The sequence below is a fragment of the Fundulus heteroclitus genome, unplaced genomic scaffold (genome assembly GCF_011125445.2).
Source record: "Fundulus heteroclitus isolate FHET01 unplaced genomic scaffold, MU-UCD_Fhet_4.1 scaffold_46, whole genome shotgun sequence".
NCBI classification, from domain to species: domain Eukaryota; kingdom Metazoa; phylum Chordata; class Actinopteri; order Cyprinodontiformes; family Fundulidae; genus Fundulus; species Fundulus heteroclitus.
This window is the reverse complement of record NW_023396879.1, coordinates 1,601,332-1,619,221: the sequence shown is the minus strand read 5'-3', so window position 1 is coordinate 1,619,221 and position 17,890 is coordinate 1,601,332. Positions and strand designations below refer to the sequence as shown.

Here is a 17,890-nt window from a genome sequence, read left to right as displayed (position 1 = left end):
TAAATATCAGCTAATTAAATGTTTTATTCCACTTCCTTCCAGTAGCTTTTCAAGACTCACCAAGTGTTTTATTTTCTGCTGTTGTGTAATAAATCAATTAAAGCTCCTTAAAGCCACCAGGAAGGATCCAGGTCTTCTTTATCCAACGATGCTGAAGTGAAGCTGGAGATCCTCCATAAACATCCTGAAAGCTTCCAGATGATGGCAACAACAGCCATGAAGGGTAAATTGTCTTTATCGGGGAGATTAGATGGCACAAATCAAAAAAGGAATTAGTGAAATTTATTGCGAAAATGTATTCCCATAATTACAAGCATAAATTCTGAATACAACGGTTATTTGACAAGAATCAAGAATACTTAAACCGTCATACAGCAATTAGAACAAAAAAGATTAAATCAATAACGAAACAAAACAAAAATTAATGTATATTCCATTTTTAGCATGTAGAGGATGTTGTACAATTATACACTGTTTAAAGTTATTTAATGTTTCATAAATAACGGTTAAGTATTGTCTGGTGATGATCAGCTCTTAAGCTGATATCAGGACAATGGTTGAAAGGGATGAATTGGAGCACTAGCGATCTTTTAACAGTAAACCCTGCACACACATAGAATAAGGATTAAAAACTTATTTTCAAGTTCCAGAATTTAATAACAGAAATAAAATGAACGTCCAGAGAACATCACTGTTTATCTGTTTATCTGAATTAGCACAATATTTTAATCAATAAATCCTCTCTACCAGGCCAGTGAAACTTAACTAAACTACTAAGCAAAATGAAGATAAAAATAAGCTAAGCTAAGGAACTATTTACATGTAAAAGAATATAAAAGTCAAAACAAAGTGTTTGATCATCATCAGAATAATTCAGTGAATCCTGATTCACTGCAGATCTGATTTAAAGAACATTGAATTTAGATTAAATTAGCTTCACAAATTCAGAACATTTGGTATGTGTTTCAACCCATTCACAATGCGAATCCTAAATTACACAAAACAATATTTGAGGAAATAACCTTTTGAAAAATAATTTAATCAGTAAAATCATTTCCTTAGGATCCTTTATTTTATCAATGCGATTCTACCTTAAGGAGCTAGGGGTCACTGTAGCGTTGGGGTCGCTAAAATCATTACTCCTAAAGTCGATTTAAGGGCGTTTTGCCCTTAGACATTAATAATTAATATAAATGTGAGAATAACGCTCAAAGCACTATTGAACAACAGCGGAGCGAAACAAACAAGCTTTATGCTTGAAACGACCGTGTTTGTAAAACCGGAAATTGGAAGTTACCAGAAGCTAAACAGCATTTTGGCTAGCGAATTTTAGGCACTGACTTTAAGACCCCAGCTTTCTGGGGCTGAGGCTCTTGCTCAGGGCCCCAGAGTGGCAGTCTGTGGGATTCAAACCAAGAACCCTGCAGTCTCTCCAGGATTCTAGCGTCCTGCTCTCTAACCACGAGGCTTTGTGTCCTAAAAGCAGCTCAGGTGTAAACAGAGCAGAGGGCTGGCCGTACACACCGCTGCCAACCTGCCACAGGCTGCTGCTTTCTCTAATAATGATAATTTAAATTAATCGTCTGATTATAACAACATGAAAACTGAACCAGAAGTTTAATAAAAACAAGATCAATGAAAAGGTCTCAAACATCTGGACACCGCTGCGTGAAAAACAGGACTGTGGTTTGTCTTTTTGATTTGTTTTGATGCTAAAGGCCCGACTAGAGGCAGGGATTAAAAATGGACCCAGGCTTTTTAATTTAATTCAATTTATATAGCACCAAGTCATGAAAGATGTCATCTCAAGGCACTGCACAAAGTTAAACTCAATCAGATTATACAGATTAGTCAAGAAAAATTCCTATATATGGAAACCTAGTAGACTGCATCAAAGTCTTGACAAGCAGCATTCACTCCTCCTGAAGAAGCGTGTAATGAATCAATTAAACCGCAGGCTAGAAATCTGCATGCTTGGCATCTGTTCTGTGTTAAAAATGAAACAGTCAGTCTAAGAATGGAAGATCAGAGTTTATGAAACCTGGAGGCACAGAGATGAATGCTCTGGTAACAGATGGGAGTTCCAAAAAAAGTAAAAAACAAAGCAACTGGACTTGTTTTCCGTAGTTGAAGATGTTTCGCTTCCTCTCCAGGAAGCTTTCTCAATTCAAAAAGTCTCATACGGTTGATCAAAACATTGTTCCTGTAAGCCAGGCCAATAACAACCCTAACGACTCCTCGTTACAGAGGAGTGGACCAGTTTCGGTTCAATCTGCTGTCTTAAAGTCTTTAACAACCGCCCATTACTGAGGGGGGGACCTGTTTCTGTTGAATTTGCATGTTATCTAAGACATTAGATAACATGCAAATGACCTGGATGACTGAGAATCTTCACCAGCATAACAGGTGGGAGGAAACGCCTTCAGATCTTCTGCTGCAGGGTTCTGCTCTGTGAAAAACATCAGAGATGTTTGGGTCAATATAAACAAGGGAATCATTAAATCAAAAGACAAACAGTAAAGAAATGAAGGTTTTGAGGAATTCACCTGCAGAACGATCACAGTTCTGAGTACAGGCAGGTGTTTGGTATCAGGTACTGACTGAGACTGCAGGTAAAGTCCCCAACACAGCGTCTATTACAAATCACTTCTGGTTCCTTTCTCTGGACCTGAGCTGCTTCATCGGTGCTGTTCTCTTTCTTTAACTTGATGTTCGAAGTAATAAATAGTCTTATAGGCTCAACTTAAGCATAACTGCATCATGTTATGTTCTGAAAGTGTTTTATCCTCCGTTTCCAGTGATTGTGGTTCTGATCTGTTTTGATTCTTTAAATACATCCAAAAATACTCTGAGGAACCTCCTGGTGGATGGGAGCATAGAACCACCTTTCCTCACAGTAGACTACAAGGTATCAGTTGCTATTATAATCCCTATGTGACATGAATGGTTGGTTCTAAACGTTCCTCTACTTTGGTACCGAAGTCCTCAGAGACAAAACGACCCAAAGTGCTGCTAGAGTATGAAATGGTGAAGGACTGAAGGACCAGCTGCCAACAGATTCTGAGGAGAAAAGGGCTTCTTGTTTGACCTTCATGCAGCAAGAGCTGGAGGAGAGGAAGCTATGAGTTGTTCCAACAGAGAAAACTCACATCGCCTCACATTAAAATAAGAACGCCATTTAATCTAGATTTATTAATATTCTGCTTAATAGCTCAATAAAAACAACAGGAATACCAACCTTCTGCAACACATGACGTCTCCACAGAACCAAACCAGTGAAGATGAGGATGACCCAGAGGATCAGGGAGGCAACAGCACCATAACGACTTCTTCTGTTCTCATCTGTGCAGAGGAGAGCACAGAAAGTCAGAAACAGGCAGAAAACAGATGATTCTGCAGCTGAGAAGATATAAAACCAGCAACTGTTGGCTCAGAGTCAAGAGAATGAAGGGAGTTTTGGTCAATGAAATGTAGGTTTCAGGCTGCAGATCAAACCGGATCATTCAGCTGCTGAGGATCTGATTTAAACCTGTAATATATTTAGTTTCCATCTTCTGTGGACATGCGGCTGATAAAATTACTGATACATCGGAGCAAGAATCTGCAGCTTGAGCAGGAAACAGGACAGTTGGTGCTGAAAAACCCGAGTCTTCAGTTGGACTGTATTTACATTTAATGTTTTAACTTAAATCTGAAGAAAAGAGACTGAAACTCACCACCAGGGGGCAGTTTGGGTTCATCTGTAACAGAACAGATCAGAGATCAGTACAGGCAGGTTTTACAGCGCTGGAGTCTGACAGCAGCTCCCATCACAGCCGTCTGCTTCCAGCCTCATTTCTTATTGATAAAACGTTGAAAGTGCTGACAGATCTGGATACATTTTAGACGGGGACAGATCAACTGTCCCTGTTAATTGGGACGTTTGCGTTGAAAAGCGGGTCCACCAGTTACCCATAATTCCCTCCCTCATTGCTCCAATAAGGCACAGTAACTTCCATCCATCGTCTATACCGGCTTATCTGTGCAGGTTTGCAGGGATCTCCAGCAATCAGAGCACAGTTGTTTTGCATTAAACTTTTTGCTCTAACAGTTCAACGCTATTTAGCGGTCATTATTTGGATTCTATGAAACTAAGACCCTTAAAGAAACTATAAGTAAGATATTATATGAGAATTCCCATGGTTCCCAAAACCAGCAGTTTGAAAACATGGAAGCCAGTAAGAGAAGTGAACCTGAAACAGAACAGAATACAACATCATATACCTGTGCTGTGTGAGAAAAAATTCACAGTAACAACGGACCATTGAGTAAAATGCAGGTGTCCGTGAAAAGCACTCTGTATGTGTTGTTCCATTTTTAACCACTTGGTGTCATTATTAAATTATTACTTATAGCTCCTTTTAACTTTCAAACTTGACACTGAGGCACAGCAGTCGCTTTTAAATCTGAAGAAAAGTGTCTGAAACTCACCACCAGGGGGCAGTTTGGATTCATCTGTAAAAGACCAGAGATCAGAGATGAGCAGGCAGGTTTTATAGCATTAGACTCTTTACTTGTACTTAATTAATACAGTAATGGAAATAAAGTATTGATTAACGGATTCAAAACATTTAAAAATGTTAAAAAAATGCATTTTAGTGACAAACTTCTAAAAAGGTCAACAGTCTTTTGCATGCCTGTAGATTAGAACCACAGCATTTATTTCTGATCTCCTTCATCAAAGCTTTCTCCCTCTTCGTGATTCACAAATGAGGCCGATGTAAATATATTCAAGTCTGGCAATAATGTGAAAAAGCAGCCTCCATCCTTTGGCTGTAGCAGCTGATCCCTACAGGGTTGCTGAGGGATCCATCCTGGACTGATGGTTTAAAACAACTAGGCACACACTCAGACCTAAGGCCAGTTTAGAGAGACCTATAAACAGTTCTGACTCTGGGAGGAAGCTGGAGTACCCAGAGAGAACAGGGAGAACATGCAGACTCCATGAAGGAAGATCCCAGGCGGGGATTTTATTACAGTATCCTCACCATGAACAACCATCGTACAGTCTTGATTTAAAATGTCAATTGGCTGGTTTTAATTGGTTCTTTAGAACAAAGAACTGTGAATAAATGTTGAACGAATGAAATGTTACTGATAATCTTGTTTCCACCCTGAGCAATAAATCACTGTCATGCAATCAAGCCATGAGGAATAAAATCAGACACAGGTGGTTCAGATTGGAGGGATGAGCAGACATCACACCTGACTCACACCCCCACCTGTCCTGACTCTGTGGCGCCCCCTAAGGGCCAGAAGAGTCACTCAGGTGGTCCACACCAACCTAAGGAGTTCACACCTTGGAAAACTCTCCCTTAGATCAGGAACATTCTTCCTTACATCAAAGGTTAGTTCATAGACCTCCATCTGTTCATGAACATAACCAGCTTGATTTCCCCGGTGGTCCAGGTCCTCCTCATAGTTACGGTATTCGTATTCTCCAACCTGAGTCCCTCGCTCAGGACATAGAACTCTATGACCCAGATAATCAGGATTCAAACATTCATGATTATCTGCAGGAAGTTCAGCGCTGTCTATTTGAGCTGCCATCTCCCTCATCTCATGAGAAACTAAAGCTGGAAGCGTTCATGTTTTCATTAAAGCTTTTCCTCCAGAGATTCATGACAGTTATTTAGCTCTTTGTAATATTCTGTGTACAGGGATCAGGCTTCATTAACTCTCCATGCTTTTGCTGTTCTTCAAGAAGAACATGTAACACCCAGAGATTATTACTATCGCTTAAGGAACGTTTATTCTCAGGGATGTAGTTCTCCAGGACCTAAAGAGGATCGACTCTTTAAGTCTTTGTTCCTCCATAATCTACATGAAAGTGTACGATATGATGTGACCATGCATGCAGGGAAAATAACAACGCAACTACAGTTTGTTTTAAACATAATGCTCGTTTTCTTTTCACTCCGCCATTGTTTGATTATGCTATGAGCGTTATTACAGCTTTAATATAGAAGATTAGTATCGATTTAATTGTTATTGTGTAACATTAGGATTAAATTCAAGCTAATGTAAACATTGCCCACAGGAAGTGCCCTGACATCTTTACCGGTTGATGTTGTTAATTTAGTGGGTTGATCCTAAATCAGCAATTTGAGCCTTAATCACTTCTCGGAGAAATAATTGCATTAATAAAATCATTAAACATGCAGATTTTACAGAGCAAACAATTCTTTAAAATGTTATTTTATCAAATAATGTTTTGTTAAACTCAGGATATGCATTGTGAATGGGTTGAAACATACAAAATATTGTTCTAAATTAGTTAAACTAATTTAACCTCTTCCACATTCTTTAAGATGAACTTTGGTTCTTTAACTGAGATTTGCAGTGAATCAGGATTCACTGAATCATTCTGATGATGGTTTTCAACTATTTTTTGTCTTTATGTTTATTTTGTGTGTACATAGTTTCTTAGCTTCTTTTATATTTTTTTATTTTGCTTAGTAGTTTTAGTTAAATTTTACTAACCTAGTAAAGAGGATGTGTTGATTAAAATATTGTGTTAATTCAGATAAACAGCATTATATAGTGATCTTCTCTGGATGTTCATTTTATTTCTGTTAATAAATTCTTGAACTTGAAGACAAGATGTCACTCCTTCATATGTGTGCAGAGTTTGCTGTTAAATCAGCCTTTTAACTATTGTCCTAATATCAGCTGTATGGGCTGATATTAACCGGACAATACCTAACAGACAGAGAGTTCATTATTAAAGATTAAATAATTTAAAACGGTGCTTAATAATGGCGCAGTATCAATGACTGTCTTTAGGAAAAACCCAAGAAAATACTCTGAACTGATTTTTACTGCAAATAAAGAACATCAGCAGCAGACATGACTGATGATAATAAATCATACTTAAATGTGTTTAATGTAATTGTTTTGTTTGTATATAATCACTGAAACTAAATACGCTTGAAATACTATAAGATTCAAACAATTGTCCCAAATAGAAAGCTGCATTTACAGTTCAGGTAAGCAACACACTGCTGATCTTTTTATTCACTGGTTTGCAAAAAAATACATCTAAAAATGTTTTAAAATAACTGATCAGTTCTTATCAGTAACAAATCTAAAACTTTAATGGCTGAATTTCTTTCCATAAAAACATGTCAACTGGTGGAGTTGAACTCGCATCTCTGAATGTAACTTGTTTCAGAGAACAAAGAACTGATAATGCACCGTTGGAGGTAAATGTGTGCAGGTGAAGTGTCAGCTGGGCAGCTTTTCTGCACTGATCTCTATTATACGCTGGAGTGCTAATAGCCGCTGTTAGAACGAGTCGCTTTGAAGCCACCGGCCGCCATATTGGTACTCCCTATTTTCCTCCAGATAGATAGATAGATAGATAGATAGATAGATAGATAGATAGATAGATAGATAGATAGATAGATAGATAGATAGATAGATAGATAGATAGATAGATCAGCCAGAAAACTGCTTGTTGTTGCAACCAAATCCTGTGAGATTCTGTGAGAGTAGGGAGTAGCAAGATGGCGGCCAGTGACTTCAGTTTTTAGGGCAAATCAGCAATCCAGTGAATAACAAGAGATCAGTGATTTTCTGTCCTGCTGCCATGATTTTACCTGAATGAGAGTCGCCAGCAGGGGGCAGGATGGGACAACCTGGAACAGAGAATCAGAATCAGCTTCACCCGAGTTGCAGTTTTGTGCATTTAATTCAGCCAGAAACTCTAGATGCAAAATGTGTGTATATAGTAATAAATAAATAACACTGATAAAAATCTATGAGTGCTATTATGTTATGCATACCTATACTTAAACATATATCATCAGGATATTATCTTGCTGTTATCCCCACTAGGAATATTTAAATAGACCGAACCATGTGCTTCAATAGCTGCATTTTTAAGGTTTGCAGCATAAACATAAAAAAATAAATTAAAACGTGAAATCAGTTTAAGATTCAGCAAGTTATAATGGATTACATGCTGCCTGTAGCTGCTAAACGCATTACAGAGTGGAGCGGGCGACCTTCCCAAGATGGCGGCCGTATGGAGCGACTCTGCCAACAGGCCATAGCCACTGAGCTATATAATACACTGGAGTGCTGATTTTGCCGAAAAACTGAAGTCACTGGCCGCCATCTTGCTCCTCCCTACTCTCACAGAATCCCACAGGATTTGGTTGCAACAACAAGCAGTTTTCTGGCTGAGTGAAAACGTTTCACAGGTAATTCTACAGTCAGTGGACGTACTAACACTATCAACTACTAGGAAATTAGGTGCTGAAATAATTTATATGTTATTCATATTAAATATATATATATGTATATATAAGTATGTGTATATGTATATACATATATATATGTATACACATATGTAAATATATGTTTTTGTATATTGTTATTTATATATTTATAAATGTTAAACATATATATTTAAATGAATAAAATGCAAAATATTTCAGCACATGACTTTCTCAGTACTTGATAGTTTTAGAACATAACATAAAAGTATATGGCATTTGACATTTTAAAAGTCTTAAGCCCCCCTGAACATGAGAAAATCCTCGTTATTCAATGCTGTTGCGCAGATATTCCCTAGTTACTGGGGGAAAATAGGGAGTACCAATATGGCGGCTGGTGGCTTCAAAGCGACTCGTTCTAACAGACGGTGATTAGCACTCCAGTGTATTATATAGCTCAGTGGCCATAGCGGTCCATGAGGCGTCTACTCTTTATACGTCTATCCCAGACTGCAGAGACCAGCCGGGTCTGAGGAAGTCCTCCATCTCTGTTTAGTGCTGTCCAAACATGATCAGGTCCCTCAGGAACCATGTTGGTACCGAGGTGAACCGGGCCTTAGAACTCACCAGAACAACACCTGGTCCAGTTTTCTCTCTAAGATGGATTTTCCAGGAACTAAAAAGTCATTTTTTCTAAAAACCAAGAATAAACGACCCAGAACAGACTAAGAGGAAAAATAGGTTCTTGTTAGAATTATTTTTTTTTACCATTTTCTACATGTTTTATTTTATTTACTACGTTCATTGGATTTATCACAAATTCACTCATTACTACCAATTAGTTTTAAGGTGTGAGTTATTCAGATATTAAAGTGTTTTTCATGTGACTGATCTCTCTCTTGTTACTGTGTTTATTGTTTTTATCATATATTTACTGCAATATATAGGCCAGTGGTTACCATTTTATTTTACTGTTTATGTGTATTGATTCTATCTCTCTCTTATCGTTGCAGAGGGCAGAAAAACATGTTGTGATGATAAGTATTTTTCTAAAACCCGGTTCAGAGTTCTGCTGTAGCTGCTTACCGCTCTCCTTGGTGCTGATGGCTGATCCAGGACGCTCCAGATGCAGAACCGCTCCAGCTGGCAGGTTATCACAGAGGATGTAGACCTCCTCCTGGAGGAGACACACCTCACAGTGGGAGGGAGGTGGGGAGAAGGAGGAGGAGGAGCACTGAGGAAGAGGAGCAGAGGTTCTGCTCCACAGAGCTCCTTCATCATTGTGGTCATCATATAGCAGCGTGGCGTTGACAGCAGCTGGATCAGAGGAGCTGAGGCAGGTCAGGTTGGGCTGCAAAGACAGAGGAGATCAGAGTTCCTGGTGAGGAGGATGAGGGAAGCATCTCACAGCGACTCTTCCTCCTCAGAGTCAACCAGCAGAACCTCTCTGAGTGGATCAGCACCATAAAGCAGAGAACCCTGAAGGTTTCAGCATAGAAAGAGTCTTTAAAGGCGGCTGCAGGTTCTCTGAAGGTCACCTGGTTTCTACTCACTCTGTCCTGCAGCTTGTCAGCAGCGATCTGACTGGAAGCCATCGCAGAGACGACTGTTAGCAGGAAAAGCTGAGAGGACATGTCTGAGGTCTGCAGGACGAAGACAAACACAGTTACAGATGCAGCTTCTTCCTCTCAGCTGCTGCTAGAAAAGAATCTGATTACTGGACAACCAGCAAAGATCTCAGATTAAAGAATAAAACTTAATTAATGCATGAAGCATTAATCCTGAGTTACATTCAGGATAATTATTTATACTCTTGGTTAAGCATGACTATAATTTTATTATTTTCCATGTAAAGCTGCTATAATATTCCTGCTTTAACAGCTCAGCATGTTTCATGTTTCAGCCTCTGTCATCCAGCTCAATGGAAGAATATTAATTTATCAGATTTAACCTTCAGGAAACGCGTCTCCTGACCTGCAGTCACCATTTTACTCTCTGCTGTTCTCCTTCAACCAGATACATCCCATAATAGACGTGGAAGTGACTCCCTGCTGGTTTTTCTGTTGTTTATGAAGTGAGACATGAAGTGTCTCCATAATGACCTGAACTAATAAAACCAGGATTAAGAAGAACAAGGAAGGATTATTTTTATCTCCTTTTTATTGTTGTTGTTCTTCCTCTAAGACCAGCAGCAGCAGCTGGTTTAATTTATCTAATTATTTTTGTTTGATCCACTGGACCCAGTACCAACAGCAGCATTATTGGCTGAAACTAAAGATTTTAAACCATAACCATCAAATGGGCCCCATGTGTTAAAATATTTTTACACCTCCGTCTCCTGAATGTTGGAGCAGGGATGTCCAGACTGCTGCCTGCATGGCGGCCAAACATTCAATTAAACACAAAATGTTGCCAGACGTGCCTTTTACCTTTCAATATAATTTCTTCAAGCCAGGCTGCAAACATCCAGCAACGTTTAATTGAAAAAAAAAACTGACTTAGTGCCTCCATTCAGTAAATTTAGCTAAATAGGGCAAAGATGTTAGAAGACATGTTTTGTTTTTTCTCCTGGAAATAAACTAAAACGTTTTAGACCAGAAGAGAAAATGTTTGAACATAAACATCTGAGAACCTGTTGGGACCTAATAATTTGTTTTTATTTTCAGCTTTTTATTTTTATTTTTAACTTTTTCATTCAAATATTTCATTTTTAATTTATTACTTATTTATTATTTGGTGGGAAAAAAGATCAAATCATGGCCCCTGATAATTTAGTTTTTAACGGCCGAGACCCAGAATAATAATTTAAAGTAAAATTAATGGAAGTATTGTGAATAGGTTGCTTTACGTGAAAAAACGTCTTAATAATGAGCAACAAGTTATTATTTTCCTTCCAACATTACTATTTAGATATTTACAAATAATATATGATTGGTTAGATTTACATATATACAGGAAAATTACTATTAAAAGGAACAACACTGTAAAAAAACGTTAAACCTCTTCAACATAGAAACAAAAGTTAAAAAGCTGCCTTAAAATTACAAGTAAAGTCCACTTCCAGATTTAATATGACTGAAGAAAAATCAGGACAATTTACAACAATTAATTAAACGTTGGAAAACACACAACCTTAAATTTTGTGTGAAAAACTCATTACAATAAATTTTGTTTATAGGACAAACTAAGAGCATTGAACTTAAGGTAAATGTCAGTTTTTGTTTTTTTTCTTGGTTCCTAAACACAAAAATCTAACGACCAACGTTATCAGCCTCAGGGAGCTCTTGTGTTTTATTGTTTTTATCTTAGTTTTAAACTCAGAAAGTAAAAAGACTTCATGGCTGCTGTAACCGCTGAGCGGCCTTTCTGCGCTCCGCCCTGCAGCGACGCTCCAAAAGCTGCTGAAACCCAGCAGCACCGTTACCTTATTCACTGCCCGGTTCTGGTTCTGGTTCTGGTTCTGGTTCTGCCTAGCGGATAATTCTGGACGGTTCTGTCTCAGTAGGCGCCAACTGGGCCCTGGAAACAAACAGAGGGCCGCAGTGATCCACCTGATGTCCAGATGATGGAAGTGGATCTTAGCGGGTTAGCCTCACCTGCAGCCCTGGAAAAAACCCGGAAGAGATTAGCTATATTAATTGTTATTAATTATTAAATGCGAAGTTTTACCAACTGACTTCGGTTGAGTATCCAGCAGAGCGCAGAGATGACCACAGCAGGTTCTTAATGTTGGACTAAGCATGAGAACAGACGGAGGCGGCGCGCGGTTTTGTTGGTCACGTGAACACCATGAATTACGGAAGGAAACACATCAAAAAAAAAAAAAAAAAAAAAAATTTCCATATGGACTTGAGTTTGTTGACATATTTTGTACTGTTTTATGTAATATTCTTATTCTTCAGGTCTACTAGTAAATAGGGAATATAAACTCACAGATGCCTGTTCGGCTCAGGAAGTCCGACACTTCCTGGTGAAGCCTGGTTGTTCAGTGCAGCCAACTGACTGACTTAATCTCTATATCTCTATATTTATATATAAAAAAAAAAACTTTTTGTCTGTTGTGTCTACCTGTATATTGTCTGTGTGCATCGTGAGAATCCGCCTCCAAAGAGAATTTCACCACCATGAGACACGGTCATAACCTCAATAAATATAAAAACAAAACATTTTTTTCAGGTGATCAGATGTAGAGATTTTGAGGGGCTTTAATTTTGACCTTCCACACCAGATGTGGTTGAACTTTGGTGAGAAACATCTGGAGGTGTTCTGCTGTTATGCTGGAGAGGAAATACTGACAGGAAACGTAGATTTAATTAAAAAAAAAACACAGAAAGCAACTTAGGTAAAAATGACTAGATGAGAATTTTTGAAGGGCTTTCATTTTGAAATTATACGTCAGGAAGACGGACCTTGATGAGTAACATCTGGAGGGCTTCAACTGTCATCTCTAAGTAAAATTAGTCGGCTATAGTTAAAACAATAGCTGAATAACAGCCGGCTGTTAGTGCAGTTTTTACTATTATACACTTTCTGTAGAGATAAAGGTTTTAAGTTGTGGGGCTTAAAATAGAACAATTATTTATCCCTGAGCTGCGGACTCTGATCTTGTCCTGTTATCAGTATTAATTTCACAATTATTAATTGTTTGTGTGCATCACCTTCAGTAAATCTGTCCTTATTTAATTCGATTAGTTTATAAATGTTACATTCAGAAAAAAATAAAACAGCAAATGGCACACTTGTAATTAATTGCTACGATTTAATCTTAATTCTGTATCTTTAAGGAAGGTTTAGCTTTAAGTCACAGCAGAGAAACAGTGAAAGAGAAACAAAGTTTATTTTTAGCTCATCTGTATGAGTTCATTTTCACCGTTTATTGCGCAACACTTTTTTTTTCCAGACCAGCGATGAGAAGCAGCCTGGTGACCTGAGGGACTTTTAAATGTGTTCAGCTACTTTAGTCTTTAATGATTTGATCTAAAAAAGGATCAGTTATTTATTCTCTATTATGATCCTAACCTGCAGCTTACAGGGTTTCCTACTCTCTACCACGGACAGGCCTTCTATGTATATAGCTGCTGGTCCTCATCTGTTTTATTTATTTTTTATTTTCAGTTTATTTGAGCAGAAATACAAGTAAGATTTACATTGAAATGTTAAGACATTTTAGTAGCGCTCAAAAGGAGTAGGTAGAAGTTCAGAGAACTTATAAGAACCTACCCCCCAATTACAATATTCATGTCATGTAATATATGCAGTCTTTTGATAAAAGGCATTACAAATCAAAGCACACTTACATGAATACGGTGTCTTATTTTAAAGCAATTGTACAGAAGAAGATATCTAGCAGTACTTATTGAAAATGTTACAAATTATCACATTTAAATGTTTGGGTTACATGCATATTTTTTAAAGATGACATATTTATACCTGCTTTTAAATTGTCTTAGCGTGGTACTTTTTATTTCTATATCTAACCCATCCCACAACACAACTCCTGCTTGGCTGAGCCCCAGACTTTGTTGTGTGAACGCCACTCTGGCCAATCGCTAAAAAATGATGATTCTGTGTCTAAATTCAGATTTCAGTCCGTCTGCGTTTTACTGCGTGTCTTCCAGCAGCTCCTGTGCGCCACACGCAGCTCTGGGTGAGCGGGTTCTCCTTGTTGGAGGCTTTCAGTGTTACTTTGAGTGTTTTATTGTTGATTCTGTAAGGTGACCTTGAGTATGGAGAAAGGCGCCTATAAATAAAATGCATTATTATTATTAATACTAGTAGCTAATCATGAACTGGGCACACAGACCGCGGCCTGAACAGCCAGTCTGGTCTCCAGAATGAACGAATTGCCAGTAACATTGTCGCTGCATGTGAACAAATAATATCTATATTTTTATTTTGATCAGTAGCGGTTCTTAGTCCGGGTGAACCGGACTGCACTTTTTTCAGTGACGCATGGAGGGCGGCATGAGCGGCTAATAATTATTAACAATCCGCGCAGACCTAACCTGACAACAGCCAGCTGTATGTATCGCTCCGCCTAGCTCCACTCACATACATCTGGGACACGGCCATAGGCATTGCCTTTACTGAAGGCTGGGTCTTATCAAAACTCCTTGCATATGATTGGATAAGCCACTTGTCTGTCATCTTTATCAACGTGCTATTTCAACCACTCACACCGAAGCTAACCCGTGACGCTGATGAGACCGACGCCGGAAAAAAAAACCTTTTTTTTTTTTTTTATGCGGTTTCCCGCAGCGCTATCTTGGCGAGGCGGCCGCGGAAAACGTGTCGTCCACCCCCCCCCCCCCCCCCCCCCCCCCGCGAGTCGGTCCGCCTCGCATAAGCAAATCCATGCGGGAAACACTGTAGTGGCACACCTTTTATTGACAGTGAGCTGACAGGAAGAAGGGGGGAAGACAGGCGGAAGACAGGCGGAAGACAGGCGCGTACGCGTACGCGTACGCGCCCCGGAAAACAAAACTTGCCAAATCCGGTCGGGAGAAGGGCGAAAACATGGTTTCCACCAACAAAAGCCTTCAGAGCCGTTCTCTGATGTTCTTTTAATGAAACAATATCAGATAGATTGGACAACACGGAGGAAATAGCAGCATCAATGCTAACGCTTGCTTCCTCAACGAGCCGCCATTGTTGTTGGAATCTCACGGTGGCTTCTCCACTACGTCACAGCCATGAAACACCCGCCCTGCGTCCTGATTGGCCAGACCAAAAATTTGGTTGGGGAAATCATTTTCAATGAGCCGTGTCCCAGATGTATGTGAGTGGAGCTAGGCGGAGCGATACATACAGCTGGCTGTTGTCAGGTTAGCGCAGACCCGCTGCAGAAACAAATTACAGAGGGGGCGTTCCATTTTTTAGGGGGGCACACTTTTTCAAAAAAATAAATGTATATGCTTCAGGCTGAACAGTGGCTCTGTGGCTCTATTTTGAACACATTGAGTTGGAACAAAAGTAGCTTACGCATTTGGGAAGATTTCCACAACATTTGTTGGGCTTTTAGAAAGATTTTTCTAACAAAATATATCAAAATAGTTGTCAATGTCTGGAAGAAACTAAAACAATTTTAATAAAATGCCACCTCCTTGAACTCATTTTACTGGTCAATTTATTTTTGAAATGAGTCGAATCTGACATCGATGAATAATAGTAATAATGAATAATATTGATGTTATAATAAAACAAGAAACGAATAATGGTTAATCAAGTATCACTATGAATTTGCTTTGGTCAATATAAACGCCCACAGCGCAGTGATCTCTAGACTAAAGCGGCTGAAGTCAGTCTCACCAAGGCCAGGGAGGTTCGGGAGGATTCCCGACCGGTCGGTCCGTTTCAGGCCGAACCGCTAGAACGTTTTTCTTTTCCTTTCTACCCGATAATAAAACGCAGCCGCAGGTGGACCAGCACCTCCTTAATTCCAGTTCAAGCTTGGATTTGGGGGGGGGGGGGGGGGGGGGGGGGGGGGGGGTAAATCTGACTGTCTCTGGATCTTTATGAAGGTATTTCTAATTTAAATTAGGGAATTATAGGCGTTTTAATCATGAAAAATTAAGTTTTTGTTCAAGAGTTAAATAAGTGTATTTTGGGTTTTTATGTTCTTTCAGCGAACAGAGAGCCTCTTGATCCAAAATATTGCAAACCAAAGTAGCCCTATAATAATCATAACGTCGTATGACGTTAAACTCTAAACTGGACTCTGCATCACATTTGCATTTTTATGTGGCATTACAATTGTTGCGGGACTTTTATTATCCATTTAAATAGTAAAAAAACACAACGTTTACTGCATTTTGCACATATTATTTGCACTGCATCATACAAATACAAAATGCCTTTTTGCACATAAACAATGGTTGAACATTCTTCTGCACACTGTTTTTGTTCACCGTTTTTCTCCTGCATTGTTATATTTTGATCACTGCTGCACTTTATATTGTAATGTTGCCTTATCCCTCCTGTAATCCCATTACTCTGTCTTAAGCTGTATTCAAATTTCGTTCTATGCACTCTGAATACAGACAATATGACAATAAAGTCTAAATCTAATCAACAGAAACACCCAAAGCGCCTGTCAGTAATTATATGAAACATTTCAATAAATGGCCACAGAGCATTTGTTGTTGCATTTGTTTAAAAATGGATGGCAAAGATGGAAATGCTGGAAAGGAAGAGAAAAACAACAGTTCAGATGAAGAATTGTGTTATTTGGGTCTATCTCCAAAAATCTCGTTAGATTTAAGACTTTTGAATCGTATTATTACTAGAAAGTATTTATATATAAACTTGCTTTGCTTGATCATAAATCAAGGACAGATTTTCCATTACCTCTGAAGAGCTGGAAGAAATAAAAACCTAAAAATTAACATTTTTACACTCCAGCTCCAGACATGTAAAATATTGCCCTAAATGCACAAAAAAAAGCAGATTTATAAGCTTGACTAAATATTTTAGGCAACAACATTCAGGTTTTGTTCATCGATTCTTGTTGCTGGCTGTGATTGGCTGTGATTGGCTCGTAACGGGCACGTGTGGGTGGGACGTCAGCTTCATTCAGCTGCACGCGCAGTTATCCAAAGGAGCGCGCAGTGTTTTCAGGGCTGGCGTATGATAATGAACACCGTGCGCCACTCCCCCTGGATCAGACCTTTAATTTAAAACTAACCTAAACTTTTAGCCCTAGAGGCTAAAAACGACCATGTGGACATATTTGGTTATTATATCGGTAAAAAAACGTTCGTGGCAAAAAGTACTTTTATTCAAGTGAACGACGTATTTCATACTTAGATGAGACAGTGTAGGCCTACATGAACTTTATTTTCTATTAACCAGATTTCATAAAGACATACGCGACTTTCTCCGGAGGAACGGAAATAAGTACGTGATTAATTATTTTAGGTTTTTATCTTATTTATTATTTTAGTCTCTGCCATTTGAGACTGAGGAGGACAGAACAAGGGTTGGTGGTTAAAAACCGACCTGCACTGTTACCAGAAGAGTTCCTCTTCTTATATACCAATAGTGACGAATAGTGGTTATAATGAAAAGTATTAGCAGAAAGGTCTAACCCTAAGTAAATTAACCAGACTTCAGATTGTACGTATATTAAAGTATACTTAAATACTTTTTGCTAAGAAAGGGGGGGGGGGGCAAGTTTGAGAGCTTTATTCCGTTTTCGCCAGGAGTCTTTGAACGTGACTTTTCAACTGGTTAATCAAGATACATTATAAAAAAAAATTTAATTAAGGCACCATTCTGATGTTTCCTAAAGAAAAAAATAGCAACGAAATAAAAAAAAAATTAGATCAGGTCTGCATGGTCTTAGTTTCACCCCGGATTTTATTCACCCTGGAAGGAGAAAATATTTTCCAGAAGTTGCAGCTAAACGCAACTAAAGACATTTAAATGAAATAAAAACTCACCTGATGTTGTTTTATTCAAGTGTTGGAGAGAAAGATGAGTCCTGCTGCTGGACGTTCGCTCTGATTGTGTTTCAAAGCGCTAATAGCAGCGGCCCGTGACGGGATGAGGCGGAAAGGGGCGGGACTGCGTAAGGGACAGTTGGGGAGGGCTGGTTGGTCCGATCTTCCGCCTTGGTGAAGCTTTTCTTC

At 38.8% G+C, this 17,890-nt stretch overlaps 1 protein-coding gene across 1 annotated transcript in view; it reads right to left on the bottom strand.

The window, feature by feature from the left end:
* LOC118556172 overlaps window positions 1–17,790 on the bottom strand; it is a 34,260-nt gene extending 16,470 nt beyond the window's left edge. Inside the window, exons 1-4 of the mRNA XM_036131969.1 lie at window positions 17,702–17,790; window positions 9,815–9,904; window positions 9,348–9,612; window positions 7,641–7,679 (exon numbers count right to left, since the gene is read on the bottom strand). Coding sequence (XP_035987862.1) covers window positions 7,641–7,679; window positions 9,348–9,612; window positions 9,815–9,895 — 385 coding nt within the window. The 5' untranslated portion in view covers window positions 9,896–9,904; window positions 17,702–17,790. The remainder of the gene's footprint in view (window positions 1–7,640; window positions 7,680–9,347; window positions 9,613–9,814; window positions 9,905–17,701) is intronic.
* Window positions 17,791–17,890: the final 100 nt, after the last annotated feature.